This window comes from Eleutherodactylus coqui, chromosome 1 (genome assembly GCF_035609145.1).
Source record: "Eleutherodactylus coqui strain aEleCoq1 chromosome 1, aEleCoq1.hap1, whole genome shotgun sequence".
In the NCBI taxonomy this organism is placed as follows: domain Eukaryota; kingdom Metazoa; phylum Chordata; class Amphibia; order Anura; family Eleutherodactylidae; genus Eleutherodactylus; species Eleutherodactylus coqui.
Genome location: NC_089837.1, coordinates 200511517 through 200527200, shown reverse-complemented (window position 1 = coordinate 200527200; position 15684 = coordinate 200511517). Strand labels below are relative to the sequence as shown.

The window sequence follows — 15684 nt, the reverse complement described above, 5'->3', positions numbered from 1 at the left end:
TTTTGGTTCAGGGATAGTTGTTTTTGCTGCTTACAAGGGGCAGCCATATACCTTTTGCCCATTGTCTGGTCTCTCTCTCTCCAATCCCTCCTATCCTATCCTGCCCCGTTAATCCTTTCCACTTTATTTTACAGCGTAACAAACTTGTAAATAATTCTATCTTGTTTAATAAACTTTATGTATACCAAGTACGTGCTTCATTGTGTCTTATTTATTTTTGCACATTAAGTCCCCAGTTTACAGGTGTCACCCCACAAGGCTCACCATCCCCCTCCCTATATGCTTGGTCTATCATTTCTTGTTTGGCTGTGGGCATGTATCCATCTCAGCCATATATCCTGATATTTTTGGCTGGTCTTGCGTTTAGTGTGTATACTCCTTTCCCACGGTAAAATTTGGTTGACCTTGTTTTTGAATTCCCTCAGCGTGGGTGGTTCTTCTTCTAACCATCGCTGAGCTATTGTTTTTCTAGCCATGTACAATAATCTGGATACCGCCAGTTTTTCGTGGTCATCTAATGCTAGGTCCTGTGTATATCCCAGAATGCACACATATGGTGTAAAGTCCATACGTATGCCAAATGCCGCATTTATTGCATTTCTTATTTCCACCCAATATCTGTGCAATTTTGGACATCTCCATAGCATATGAATTAGGTCCGCCGTGTGGGTTTTGCACCTTACACATACCGGAGAGGTTCTTATTCCTATATTATACAAAAAGGCCGGAGTGCGATACACTCTCTGTACTAGGAATATTTGCGAAACTCTGTGTGACTCGCTCAGAGATAGTTTGGGTGTCATTTGTAGGATTTCCTCCCAGTGCGACTCCTCAATGGGCCCTATGTCTGCTTCCCATTTTTCTTTTGTTGGTATCGGGTTGCGAGCATTAACCGTGTCCTGTATGTGGGAGTATAATACAGATATTTTTCCCGCTGTGGTGGTGGCATTGCCTATTATATCTGCTACCACATTTATTGTCCCTGTTATTTCCGCCGAGTTCTTTTCTGCTTGTATGGTGTGTCTAAGCTGTAGGTATTTGTAGAAGTCGCTATTGGGGATGTCATAGTTCTGTTTTAGCTGCTCCAGGGTTTTCAGCTCTCCCCCCTCCAGTATCTGGACCATTCTCCTAACTCCCCTGTCTTTCCACCCTTGGAAACTTGTAGTTTGCTGATTTCTGGTAGGTATGGGTTATTCCATGTGTGTTATTCCATATATCGAGCATGTTCCTGGTCTTCCACCATACTTTATGTGTCAGTAATGTGCTGTTTGTTTAGATTTCATTCTCCATTCAATATTTCCTGTTAAGTCAACTTGCAAAAACATTGAATCAACGTTTAATGCGTCATCAACTGTTGTATTTGCTTAATGAGGAAGCAAAACTATATAAATTGTTATTTCATATGGGAATTGGTAGCCAACATCAGTAAAGAGAAGCATGATAATTAGTGGCCAACATAAAAGTCGATTCTCACCAGAGGTTGTAGCAATCCGCTGAGTAACGGATGCACCAGGGGAAAATTATCCTAAGCAACTGCAACTTGCGCACATTTACGTTTGAGATTAGTTTTTGGCTTGCTTCAGGGACACTAATGCACAACTGTGGGATGTTATTGGCGTTGCCAAGACACACAAGTCCGAAAAACATTCATCATAGATCGAATCATAGATGGCTTACCATATTAAAAACACACTTGTTCCCTCCATTATAGATAGTTGAGGAGCAAGCACAGCTGATTACTAATTATACATATGGAGCAATGAGAGGTTATTGCGTGCTTGAATTGCGTTAACTACATGGACCACGTTCCCATCTATCGGCCATCTAGTTTGAGTGTTTACCACCAGATGCTCAGGTGCTTGGTTAAATGATAATAAATGTGATGAGGATTATCCGTTCAGTCGCATCTGACCTTTGGTCACTATGGATCAATATGCTCCATGCATTCCTGTCCTTCACCGCTTCTTTCAGTTCGGTGATTGGCATGTTGGTGGTGGCCTTGATTCTATCTAGCCATCTTGTTCTTTGTCATCCTGATCTCCTTTCCCCTGACCTTGCCAAGCATCAGTACTGTTTCCAGTAAGTTAGCGAGCATCATGTGGCCAACAAAAGAGAGCTGCTGTTTGACGATTTTGCCCTGTAGTAATATTTTTGGTTTGACGCGATCTAACACTACCTTGTTCGTTGTCATGGCAGTCCAAGGTATATATAGCATTCTCCTCCAGCACCAGAGTTCAAACGTATCAATTTTCCTTCTGTCTGTTTTCCTGAGCATCCAACTTTCGCAAGGATACGTCATTATGGGGAAGACGACTGCATTGACCAGTCTGGTTTTTGTTGCAATGATATCCTTGCTTTTTCAGATCTTTTCCATTCCTTGCATTCCTACCAAGTGTAATCAGTCTCTTGATCTGAGGTCCAGATTGCCCGTTGTAATCGATTTTGGATCCAAAAGGAAAATGAAATCTTGGACCGTCTCAACTTCTCAGTTGTTAATTTTTATGTTCACTGTACCGTTGCCTACAGTGTTCATAACTTTCATTTTCTTTGCTGTTGAGATACAGTCCCATGCGTTCGCTTTCCTTTTGCACTCGTTGGATAAGGTATTCCAGGTCCCTTTCACTTTCCGCAAGCAGGGTGGTGTCATCTGCATATTGGAGGTTGTTGACATTTCTGCCACCGATTTTGACTCCAATTTCTGATTCGTTCAGATTGCATCCCCTCATGATCGTTCCTGCATACAGACTGAAAAGAACAGGTGATAGAATGCAGCCTTGCCGTACGCCTTTCTCAGTTCCAAACCAATCCGCATTTCCATAAGCGGTCCTGACTGTTGCTTCTTGGTTGTTGTAAAGCGCCCTTATAAGCTGTTTATGTTCTGGGACGCCCATTTCCTTCAGACACTTCCAAAGCTTGTCATGTTTGACACATCAAATGCCTTGCTGAAGTCGATGAAACACATGTACACGTCCTTTTGATACTCCCAGGTCTTCTCCATGATCCAGCACAGGTTCACAATTTGGTCTCTGGTGCCACAATCTTTGCGGAAACCAGCTTGTATGTCCAGCAGTTCCCGCTCAACAATTGTCGCAATGCGTTTTTGCATGATCTTTAAAAGAATTTTGCTATGTGAGGTATGAGGGCGATGGTGTGGTAATTGGAACAGTCTTGAGCATCACCTTTTTGAAATGTGACGAAGACAGATCTTTTCCAATCTTTGGACAACGATTTGGAGCTCCAGATCTTTTGACATAGGATTTCTTAGGATCTTGACTGACACTGCTTTGAGCAGTTCGGCTGGTAGGTGATCAATGCCCAGAGCCTTCCTGTTTGGTAATTCTTTCAGGGCCCATGTGACTTCTTCCTCCAGAATGCCCGGGTCTTGTTCTCCTTGATCCAATGGGTTGTCTGTCTGATTGCCTGCATACAGCTCTGCTGTTTATTCTCGCCACCAACACTTGATTTGATCATCTTCTTGTAATAATTTTCCATCCCAGTCATTGATAGTTGCTGCCTTGTGTGGTATGAACAGTGTCCGGGTCTGCCTCACATGGATGAAGAGAGCTCGGGTGTGGCCTTGCTGGTTTGCTTCTTCCAGTTTCGCGCATCGGTCATTCCAGTAGCGCTCCTTGTCTCAGGCTTTTCTTTGAAATTCCACATTTAGCTGTCTGAATTCAATGATGGTGCCCGCTGCTTTAGCTGTTCGGCACATGTTTGCGATTCTGATGGATTCATCCGATTGTGGTCATTTTGAAGATTTTTTTGAAAGGGATGAATTGTTCAGCTGTGTTCCGTGTGATGGATTTGATTTCCTCCAAATAACCAAATTGGTTATTCACTTCGACTGTGTATGATAATGATAATTAATAGGACACATGAACACAGCCTAAGACGTTTTTGTCAAAGTGGTGTAGCGACAAAGAATACAAAGAATTTTGGGGAAATTCTGTGTGCAAAATCAAGGTCTACCGAATACTCTATTGATACCGTAGCCTTTTCTTGGTCACTGAAGAAGTCTCTGATACTTGGGATATAGTGTGATCAACATGTTTATTATTTATTTACAATTTCTGTTTATTTTTAATGAGTTTCTAGAAACCACAAAGCCATTACAAAAGCAGCACAATTCTTCATGACTATTTTTGTCTGTTAGATTACTTTTTGGGAACATGTGTAGGATGTAATAGAAAAATTGTTTACGCATAGATGAGACCCGGCAATAAATACATTGCGAAATACTGTAATGACAAATTCCATGATTTACCAAATCTATGGTAGCAGTATGATGAAACAGTAGGGGTGCAACAATCTGCACCTCTTACTGCATCTAGCTGTGGCCCTGTTTTGCTAAATAGGCCAAGCGATCACAGTATAAATCAGCTATGTCTGCTGATCACTGGTTCCAGCCCCTGCAGACTGGAATGAGTGCTTTCCTCTGAGTGAAGGAAATCACTCATTAAGGCCTCATGTCCACTGGTAAAATAAGATTTTAAATCCGCAGCGTTTTTCCCACAGCGTGATCCGCGCCCCATAGGGATGCATTGGACACCTGCAGGTATTTAAATACCTGTGAATGTCATTTTGCCCTTCAGGCGCGCATTGCGTCTGCGAGAAAACACCCGCGGCAAGCTCCATTTTAGTGTACGCCTCCCACGGGGACCGCTCCCGCAGGCTTCTATTGAAGCCTATGGAAGCCGTCTGGATCCGCGGAACACCCGTACCTGAATTTCTGCTCTCCGGTGTGGTAGCGCGGGAGAGCAGGAGTCTAAAGAAAAAAAAAATGGAGTGCCCGGCGCATACGCGCGGCACACTGCCGGCGTGCCGAGCACACCCGCCGGGCCGAGGAAAGAAGATCCGGCCGCGACGGAGGGAAGATCCACAGCGTCCAGACAGGTGAGTTTAATCTCATTTTTAGCCTCATGTCCGCGGGAAAGGAGGGACCCGCTGCGGGATTCTGCATGGAGAATCCGCGGCGGGCCTGATTTTCCCCGTGGACATGAGGCCTAACATAGAGATAGCCTGAAGCTGTGACAGGCACCAGCTTTAAGGCCAGTGTTACATGGGCATAAGCCCATTTCTGCCACGTATTTGCACAATCAGTGTTACATATTTGCACACGCAGGTGTGCTTTACTGTATTTTTTGTGCTCCAAAATGATGCTCACTTCAACGCACAGAAATACTCACAACCATGCTCCCATTCATTGAAATGAGCGTTTAATATGGTCATTTTCCTGTGCAAATTTGCAGGAAATTAGAGCATGCTGAGCATTTTTTTTGCACAAACGGAATGCGCCTGTAAAATATGAACATGTGAATGACCCATTGAAATCAATGGGTTCAATTCACTGCATATTGAGTGTGCAAAATACTGTGCAGATCTGTTTGTGTGAATCCGGACTAACAGATGGGAATTCTTTCCCCTGTAGCTAGGGAAAGCATTTGATGGCAGCACAAAGCTTGCCATTCCCAGTGAGCAGCAGGGGCACCATGGAGACATCCATTCTGAGTCATGTCCCATTTAGCGGGATGAGAGCCGTCTAAATGACTATACGAGTGTTGACATCACCACTAAGGTCATTGGCGCTCATGCAGACAGACAGAGATCACCGCTGGATCACGGGCTTCTCACTCAGCGCTTCACTTTCTATGTGAAGCAGGGAGCATTTACACTGGGTGAGAATCCCGCAATCCAGCGATGTTTTTTATGCTGACGGAAAGTCCATGATAAGGAGAAGTGAATGAATAGTAAAAGGATTTTGTTTTAAATTTGTGATGAAAATTTGCAGAATTAAAGTTGTAGATTTATGCTGTTTTTTTTCTGCCTAATATGGATGAGATTTCTTGAAATATCCTGCCCTGCATGCAATATGCTGAGAATTTTCTACATTTATACTGTGTTTCAGGGACAAATACACGGCATATATGACCAAACCCTTAGGATTTCACATGGGATGACTGTTGAACGCAGATGCCTAATCATTGCCTAATGAATGGAGGTGGAGCGGGACGGGGATCGTTCTTGCCTGCCTGCCTCCATTCACAGTAAACAGGCAGCCGTTGTTTGCTTTTTATGCCTGTATGATGCGAACAGATCATCATTCATATTGTGCAGGTATTTCCACTGAACAGTCATCTTTCAACTGTGCACTGTCAATTGCTGCAGCAGCTTGTTTGTAAACGGGTCAGGCTGACGGCAGCCACTAAAGATGACGTCAGCAGGGAGACCGCAGCCAGACAAGGGAGAGAGGTGAGCATCAGCTGCTTTGTTATTTTATACCACAGGAGAGCCGGTGAGATGGCCTTTCATAACTTGGACAACCCCTTAAAGTAAGGCCCCGTTCACACAGGCAGGACAACCCCTTAAAGTAAGGCCCCGTTCACACAGGCAACACAGTCATATGATTTTGGTTGCGTTGTGACAGTGCTACAAATCGCATGTATGTGAAGCCCATGCTTTCCTATGAGTTAATTCACATGTGTGAGGTTTTGTAGCATGCAACATCACGACACAAAAACCTTGCAGATCCTGCAATATGCCGGTGACTCGTGAAGTTTTGTAACCCATTTTCCCTATGGAACCTTCCTCTCTGTCGCATTGCATGTCCCCCATGGAAGCTTACTCCCTAATGGCTAGATCAACAGGATATCTGTGCCTATACTGATCAGAAGGTGGAGACCTTCAAGGCCTTTAGTAGCGGGTCTTTTGCAGTAGCTATCTCTGTCCAAGAAAGTACCTACAACAGGCTAGACTTAGTTTGGAATGCCGCCTTGCTATGCTGCGGACCCCACCAAAGCCAACCACTCTGCACTTAATAATCTGCAGCAGACAATATAGGCTACTATTACTTGATTACACCAAGAAAAAGCTTCTGTGCTCTCAACACAGAGTTGTTGACCAAGGGGAGAAAAACAGTCGACTATTAGCTTATCTCACTAGTGAGGACAGTACCATACCCCCAATTGGGGCGGCCCGGGACGTGTCCATAGACATGGTCACCGACTCCGAGCTTATTAATAATACAGTTACCAACTTTTACACAACTCCGTATACATCTAAACTCAATTGCCCCAGAGAGGACCTAAGCACTTATCTCAACACTATTACATTGCCAACATTGTCCCAGAGTAGTGTGACTATGCTAGATGAAAACCTAGAGCTAGAGGAAATAGTAGAGGCTATCCAATCCTTCCCGAACAGAAAATCCCCAGGCCTGGACGGACTCCTTAAAAGTGGTACAAAAGAAACACTTTATTGGGACAATTCATAGGCCCAAAACTCCTCATGTTATATAATATCCTTTGGGAGGCGAGTTTTCTGGCAACCATGCGTGAAGCCCTGATAGCTTCAATCCCCAAACCTGGGAAAGACTCAGGGGACTGTGGCTCATACCGACCCAATTCCCTCCGTAACAAGGATGTTAAAATCCTAACAAAAATACTGGCAATACGCAAACAGGGCCTTTAGCCACATTATACATGCTGATCAATAGGGATTAATGCTGGGCGACAGTGCGATCATGAACATCAGACGACTTTCCCCTAACATTGCACTATTGTGCTCCAACCAAGGGAAGCGAACTCTGGTCTTCATCAATCAAGCTTAGGCCTGTAATTCAGTGGAATCAATATATCTGTGGGATTTGATGACCCGATTCGATTTGGGGAGAGTTTCATTTAATGGGTGCAAATATTGTACTAGCTACTGGTGGCATGGATACGCACAAACACCTATATATCTAAACAGTTCTCCTTGGCTGGAGGAACAAGTCAGGGCTGTCCTCTGTCCCCAGCACTCTTTGTGATTGCAATAAAACCGCTAGCAATCCAAATGAGAGCGTCAACTGAGGTCGCGGGGTTCAGGCTGAGAGCATATGAAGAATGGAAGAACGGGTGGCTCTATACGCAGACGATACTCTTATTCTTGCAAGACTCAGAATCCTCTTTAGCCGTAGTACTCCCTATTTTTGACACATTTGGAGTATACTCTGGGGTCAAATGATTGGGATAAAACTGGGCTGCTAGCGATAGATGCTCCTGCGACCTCTGTGGCCCCCCTCCACCCCCCTGAGTTGGACAGACAGGGTTGCCTACCTCGGGATAGTGGTGCGGGGGTCTGCTGACCATTTCTATGCGGACACCTTGCCTCTCTCGGAGTGGGCAAGAGTTATGGCAACCCGATGGGCTTCGCTCCCACTTGATACAGGATGACGCAGCAAAGTAGTCCTCTCATACTCCCCTATGGAGAAACCCTAACCTCCCACACTTGGAGGAAATACTATTAGGTGCAACAGTGCCACTGCGATTCCCCCATCCCCACACCTCTCCATAAACTACCAGCCTGAAACACCCTGTCCACTTCGACTGAACTGTTTCGGTGACCGTTACTAAAGACAGACCTCATTTGACTAGAAGCAGTGGACAGCAAGTTAGAATAAATATCACTTGCGGGATTTTTCAGTACAGAAATAATTTTAAGTAGAATTGTAAACGGTGGATCCTGTGTCATCTACAGTATATACAGGTGCCTGTGATGATAATGACATGACTGCTTCAAGTTCTTTATAGAAGTGTAAGACAATGATCAGGCATAGCTGTCAGAATGAAAAACACAGGAGTTTAAGTTTTGTTTTTTTAATACAGATTGTGACGTCGAAAATGCAAAGAAAAAAAAATACTCAAAATATGTTTACCGAAGACTTGATTTGTGCAATAGGTCATTTTCTGATGACACATTCCCTTCGCAGCACTGTCCTAAGTTTAAATCTGTCCCTCTAAGGCCTCATGTCCACGGGGAAAATCAAATCTGCTCCGGATTTGTAACGCGGATTTGGGCCGCGGATGCAGTGCGGATGAGCTTAAAATAGTATTTTATTGCATGCGGATGACACGCGGATGCGTTTTTTTTCACGCGTGTATGCACGTGGATGGCATTTTTGCATCTGCGCGTGAAAAAAAATGCAAGGCCACTGAAAAAGAAGCCAAACTTGTAATCCGCATGCAGATTTCACGCACCCAAATAAATGGCATTTAACACCCGCAGCGGATTTCCCGCACCCCATAGAGATCAATGGGGCCATCCGGAGCGTGATCCGCACCTAAATGGAGCATGTCCATTTTTTTTCATGCTCCATGATTTTTCTAATTCACATTTATTGACCATCCGCGGGTATTTAGCTACCCGCGGGTGGTCAATGCATTCCTATGGGGCACGGATCCGCGCGCGGGTGATCCGCTGCGGATTTTAATTATTATTTTCCCCGTGGACATGAGGCCTAAAGCTCTTCTAAATAAATTAAGATTTAACACAAATATCAAATCTCCAATTTAAAAGGCAATTTCAGACTTTGAAAACATCTGCTAGATCAAAAGTTCAAGTTCCGAAATAAAATATAGTAGGAATGAGTTATTGATGTACTCAGCTATGCTATTACATACTTCTTTCAAGGCCTGCTCTTCAAACGTTAAAAAGGCAGAGAATACTTGACCTGCAGCCATGATAAACACGTAGCCAATTGTCAGTAAGCAACCAGCTCATCGGTGGCAAGTCAATATTAACCCTTTCCAATCCACTGTCTGACATCTAAAGACATTCTAATTGAAGGTGAGGTGAACAAGGCATTGCACCGAAACGCGTTCTTGTTTGTATCATGTACCTGATTGTACGAGCATAAGGAAAGAATAAAGCAAAGAAAAATCATCTGATGTGTCCGTATTCCCATGTATCCACTATCATTCTAATTGAAGGCTGTACAGCTTTTGATGTCGGAAGACGTCCGGCAGGGTATTCTTACTGTATATTACTGGCCGCTCTGTTGTCGGGGGCCTCTCCAGCATGTCCGATACCGCAGTACTGGCTCTAGCCAGCAGGTGGCGCCATTGTATGATGGCAGAAAGAGAAAGCCCCCTAGCAAAGGGTTAATAAATGAGAAAGCTTACTAACTACAGAGATCTTTGGCCCCAGTCAATTGCAGTTATGAGGTTTTGTGCATTTATACTTGCACGAAAAGGATGTCTCATTAAAAGTCTTCCAGAATTCAGGTCATGAATAGCTAATCAGCAGGGCTCTGCCTCTCTGAATCCCACCATTCAGATCTTCGCTTAGCCCGCTGTCAGGGAAGGCATAGCCGAAAGCAGACAGCTCTGTCGACATTTCAGCGGTCCAGGTTGGCAATGCAGGCATAGCGTCTGTTGAATTGAACATAACTAACACAGTTGTATCGGCTAAGTTGTGCGCCAAATTTATCCAGTTTGCATGCTTCTTTGATCAAATTTCTGGCTTGTCTACTGCTACTTGGCCCCCATTGCCATGCTTGGACAAAAAAAATCCAGGTAATCCACCAGAATATTGATAACCCCTTCCCACTGCAGCTCCTTTGTGAGTTTTAATTTTTCTATCCCTACTTTCAAAAAGTCATAACTCTATGGTCCCGTGGCGGACGCGTCCTTCAGGTGACACATGGCTGTTTTAATGCCACTGTCAGGATTGACAACGACATCTAAAAGTTTAACTGTTGAAATTGCAATTCCCTCTGATTCCAGGAGTTGCAGCCAGGTATAAGCTGTCAAAGGCAGCCAATATCTGCCATGTATAGAGAAGGCTTGGCTCCTGAACCCACTCAATGCAAAAACACTTACTAATCAAGGAATGTGGCATATGAATGCTTCGGTTTTCTTCCACTGTGACGAGCCAATCACTGTGTAGCACCCAGGCAAACGCAGCATCTGGACTGGATTTTCCCAGCGCCATGTTGGCCGAGCATGGGCAAATTCAATGGACAGAGGAATTCACTATCCCTTACAGTACAACCATCTAAACAATCTTAAGGACCTGCATAGAAGGGCAGAGTGACCCATAGGTAATGCAGTACGTAGTACAAAGCAATAATCGCCAATAGTGCAATTTGGCAACTAGGTGACAACATTGCAATGGAAATATACGTAAATAGAAGATACACATATTACATAGCCATAGTTCAGTTCCTGGCAGGAACATCTGACAAACCGAAAAGAACACAATGCATTCTGTCCCAATCAACAAGACACACTATGTCACAGTCCTTAGGGCATCCGAACACAAATTAAAAGACAAAAAGGTAGCAATCTCCTATATTCTGGAGAGGGTTGTCTATACCTTACATCTCAAATGATTATTTGATTCAAACGTTTGATATGGGGCTGCACTTTTGATCACACAAAAGTTCAACCAGTACTTGTATGTAAGATGGGCCCAATAATAAAACTAAAAAAAGCACAATGTGGACTGTCCTCATACAAATTACATTAGCTAATGCGAATGGCTACCTTAGGAGAAACAAGCGAGTCCTATTGTGATATTAGGGTCATTGGACCCTTCCCTCTACGTAAATAGGGATAGAGATGTATTTGTACTAGGGATATTTAGGGAGGGCAGAAATAATAAATAATCCAAAGGCAGATAGTCACACAACAGATTTATTGCAGAAACTTCTGCAACTGTCCCATTCATCTGAATGAGGCTTGCAGAAATCCATGCAGAAAAAACCTCAATCAGGTATATGGAACGGATTTCGGCCACGTAAATTCGGACAAATAAATCTACCATGTATGCACAGGTGCAATCATCACTGTTATGTGGGGTGCAGCCACAATCTTGTCCAATAGTAAAAAGGGATTCAGTTGAATACTAAGGCGAGGGGGAGAGAGCTCTGTTGCTCCCTGACCCACTGCATCCGACTTCTGCATTAAAGCGGACCTGCCTGCACGTCGCAAAAGGCAATTTCTTTGTTTTAGTTTTAAATGGGGAGCACAGTGGGGACCGAATTAGTGTATGGGGGCATATTGGATATTCTATTAAACAATTGGGGACACTATCGGTGAATGTGGGCACTATTATATTGTGGGTGCACAGAGAGGGCACATACAGTTTGTACGTACAGTGGTAGCATTATTGGTGGGTGGGGGGACACTAAAGGTACTATTACAGTATGGGGCACAGTGTGGGCACTAAGACTGTATAGGGGTCCAACAAGTACCATGTAAGAGCACAGTGGGGCAACCATTACGTAGGGGGCACAGAAGAAGCATTCTTGCTATTTAGGAAAATTTATTTGGCTGCAAAGGGGTCATCATCACCATTTAACCCCTTGAGTGGCACGCCCGGAAATTTTCCGGGACGAGCTCCACTGCCGATAGTGATATAGCCCGGAAGATTTCCGGGCTATGTATCACTATGGGAGCTGCAGAGCACAATGCCACAAGCTGTGACATTGTGCTCTGCCTGAACAGACCCACAGAGAACAAAGCAAGGGCTTTGAAAAACCAGCAGAAGACATTGTCAATCTGCCAGCAATCTCCTGCTTCTAAGTCTCCTGCATTGTTTACAGGTTGCCATAGAGACTTTTCTGCTTCCGTTAAAATTAAATGTTGATTATGACACATCACTTGATCTCATTTTATGCTAAAATGCTTATCAGATACTTAAGGCCCATTTACACTGGACGATTATCGCTAAAACTTCACTCATCGGCGATCGTTTTAGCGATAATCGGTGCGTGTAAATGGGCGCGGGACACACGCATTTTGGGCACCCTTCACTGATCGTTAAAATCAAGCTCACTTGATTTTAGTGATCAGTTTTATCAGTCGTTCTCCACAATACATTTCTTGGACAGCAATGGCTTCCTTCATGGTATGCTTCCATGAACACCACTCTTGTTAAGCGCTTGTCTAATAATGGGCAGATGAGCTAAGGCTTTTGGAGTTTGTAGAGTCCTCTTTCGGTATTTTGCAGTTACCAACGGGTTCTTTCTAACCTCTTTCAGGATTGCCCATTATGTTCTTGGAGTGATCTTAACAGGACATGCACTCTTAGGGAGACTCGCAGCAGTCTTGAGTTTTCTCCATTTGTATATAATTTATTTAGCAGTGCTTTCCAGCTTCTTGCGTCTTTGTAACACTTCTGAAAGCGGTTTAAAGTGATGTGCGGGTTCCTGTTCCAGTCTTCAGCTGTCCAAGATATTCTACACAATCTTCAGACTACCTAATCCATAGTGCATTGGTAGTGTTGGATTATCAATGTACTATACCGGCTCTCTGATTGCCCAGCACTGCCCATGTGGTTAGTTCAGGTCAATCAGAGAGCATTCTACAGTATGCAATAGACACCTAGAAAATTGCAGTGGCCATATTGAACAGCTGAAAACAGGATCGTCAACTTGCAAATTGTAGGGACATGAGTGGAGAATGACAGCAAGTTCTATAGAGTACTCCCCTCAACTCCCCACATCTTCAGTGTCAACATTGTAGGGGGTTCTAGCACTTGGATCTCAAGCAATCAGACATTTATTCTCTATACTGTGGGTAAGGGATAAATGTCTTTAATAGGTGAGCACTAGAGATAAGCCAGTATACTCGCTAAGGCACATTACTCGAGCGAGTAGTGCCTTAGCCGAGTATCTCCCCACACGTCTCTAAAGATTCGGGGGGCGGCGCGGGTGACAGGTGAGTTGCGTCGGGGAGCGGGAGAGAGAGATCTCGCCTCCGTTCCTCCCCGCTCTCCCCCGCCGCTCCCCGCCCTGAATCTTTAGAGACGAGCTGGGAGATACTCGGCACTTCCAAGACCTTTAAGTTGTTTTCCCGTTTACAAAGCTGTGAGTTCTTGTTTGCTTTGTAGGGGGTTTATTTGTTAATGACTGCATTTATTGTGCCATGCAAAAAGGTTGAAAAACCTAAACATTTTTTTAATGTGGAATAAAGTAGGAAAAAAAAAAAACACCAAAAAAACAAACAAAAAAAAACACAACTGTGCTTTTTGGGTGGTGGAGGGATTTGTTTTTACAACGTTCACAGGGAGGTAAAAAGTGCACTCTATTTTTCAGACTCAGTACAGTTACGGCGATGCCTAATTTATAGGGTTTTCTGTTGTACTACTTTAAAAAAGAATATTCTGACACCCATAACTTTGTTTATCCATCAATTCAGTTGTGTGAATGCTTGCATTTCGTGAGGCAAGCAGTAGTTTTTACTGGTACCGTTTACAGTCTGCAGCACTATTTGTTCTGTTAAAAGAAAACCTAGTGAAAGGGAAGCAGACTGAAAGAATTTAGTTTTGCTGAAAACCCCCTGAAATTAGGGGGGGGGGGGGGGGGGGGGGACATAATTCTGGTTCAATTCGTTTTTTCTGCTTCAAAAACGTAATAGAGAGATGGCCCTAACACAGATGTGAAAGAGCCCTTACATGGGCATAGAGATCATAAAAATGGTAGTGAAAATTGACATGAGCAAACAAATCGCTAGTCCCAAATGTACTGGGTTTTTGATCCTAATAGACTGTTCTTCTCAGAATTCCATGCAGTACAACCACGTTGTTACAGGACCATCATTTAGCCTTTTCGGTGTTTTTTATTGTCTATTGCAAAGCAAAGACCAGGAGATTGTGTGTCAGGGGAGAGGCTACAAATGTAAAATAAATTGAATTCTTACCTTCCTTTAGGTTCTTCTTTTCCATCCATTTTTCTACAGTTTCAGAAGCAACACTTTCGGATACAAATTCATCCAGCAATTGTGGGTGGCGGGAGAGGTATGCCTTTACTTTTTCATCTGTCAAATCTAAAATTAAGACAACAAAACAGATCATGCTGGATGATAGATTTGGTACATCTTTAGACTGTTTATTCTAGGCATATACCACATATTAAGTTGGCTTAGTTTGGAATGCTGCCTTCCAGTAGGTGGCACTGTAGAGGTATTATTCCATTTCCCGTATTTGCATATTACCCAGAGGAGCATAAATGGCCTATTGAGTCTCCTCACTCACCATCTAAGTGCTCTCTCTAAGGAGAACAGATAGTGTTAGTGGGAAAAGTCACATTTACATTCGCCATTTCCCAAAAAGCCATGCCCCTTTCTGACTTGGGGGGGGGGGGTCTCTTTTTGTCTAAAACACAACAGAAATGTGGTGTAAAAGCATTTTCTGGAGCAATTTACAGAAGAAAAAAAAATGGCATATTGGTAATCGTAAATCTGCTCCACTGTTTATCATTATGGTCTGGTTTTAAGTATAAACGTTTTTTCAATTTATATAGTCTCTATTCTGTGTCCATCTCCAAGGTGGTCACATATGCTTTTCTCTGCCCCACTGTGAATGTGGAGGGACCCTTGCGCTTCAGAAGCAGTCTCTTTCTACATTCAGAGTCTTCTCTGCTAGTTACAGCTGCTGATCAAGTGATAATGTGTTACTGTAGTTGTATCCAGGCCCCCACAACAGGAATCCCTTCACATACCTAAAGAAGAAGATTGAGCATGTGTGACCACCATGGAACAATTATTAAGGTGGACACAGAATAATTGGCGCTGTTCTAACATTGGTCCTGGAATAGGTCTCTTGATGGCGGCCCATTAAGGGGCTTTATTGTGCAGTGCACGCAAAAGATGGTGCAGCATAAGAAGCTCGGTGCAAGTCTCCCATGCCAGGGGGAGTGGGTGCTTGGCTGTCAGAGGACAGCCAAGCACTTTATTTAAATCAAAGAGACCTTCGATCCGCCATTTAACTGTTTACACGCCACAGTCAGCGAGAACATGGCATGTAAAGGGCAGACAGAGGGAGGGGGCTCTCCATGACCCGTCAGACCCTTGTAATGTGATCATGAGGTCCCGATTGGTTGCTATGGCACCCGGAGGCTTGACTATAGCCTTCGGGGCCGCC

General features: G+C 43.9%; 1 protein-coding gene across 2 annotated transcripts in view; it reads right to left on the bottom strand.

The window, feature by feature from the left end:
* The window catches only part of PDE10A (phosphodiesterase 10A), a 403589-nt gene that overhangs the window by 139100 nt on the left and 248805 nt on the right, over window positions 1-15684 (bottom strand). For both annotated transcript variants that reach the window (XM_066605416.1, XM_066605417.1), the window contains one exon: window positions 14463-14588. In XM_066605416.1, the coding sequence (XP_066461513.1) occupies window positions 14463-14588 (126 nt within the window). The remainder of the gene's footprint in view (window positions 1-14462; window positions 14589-15684) is intronic.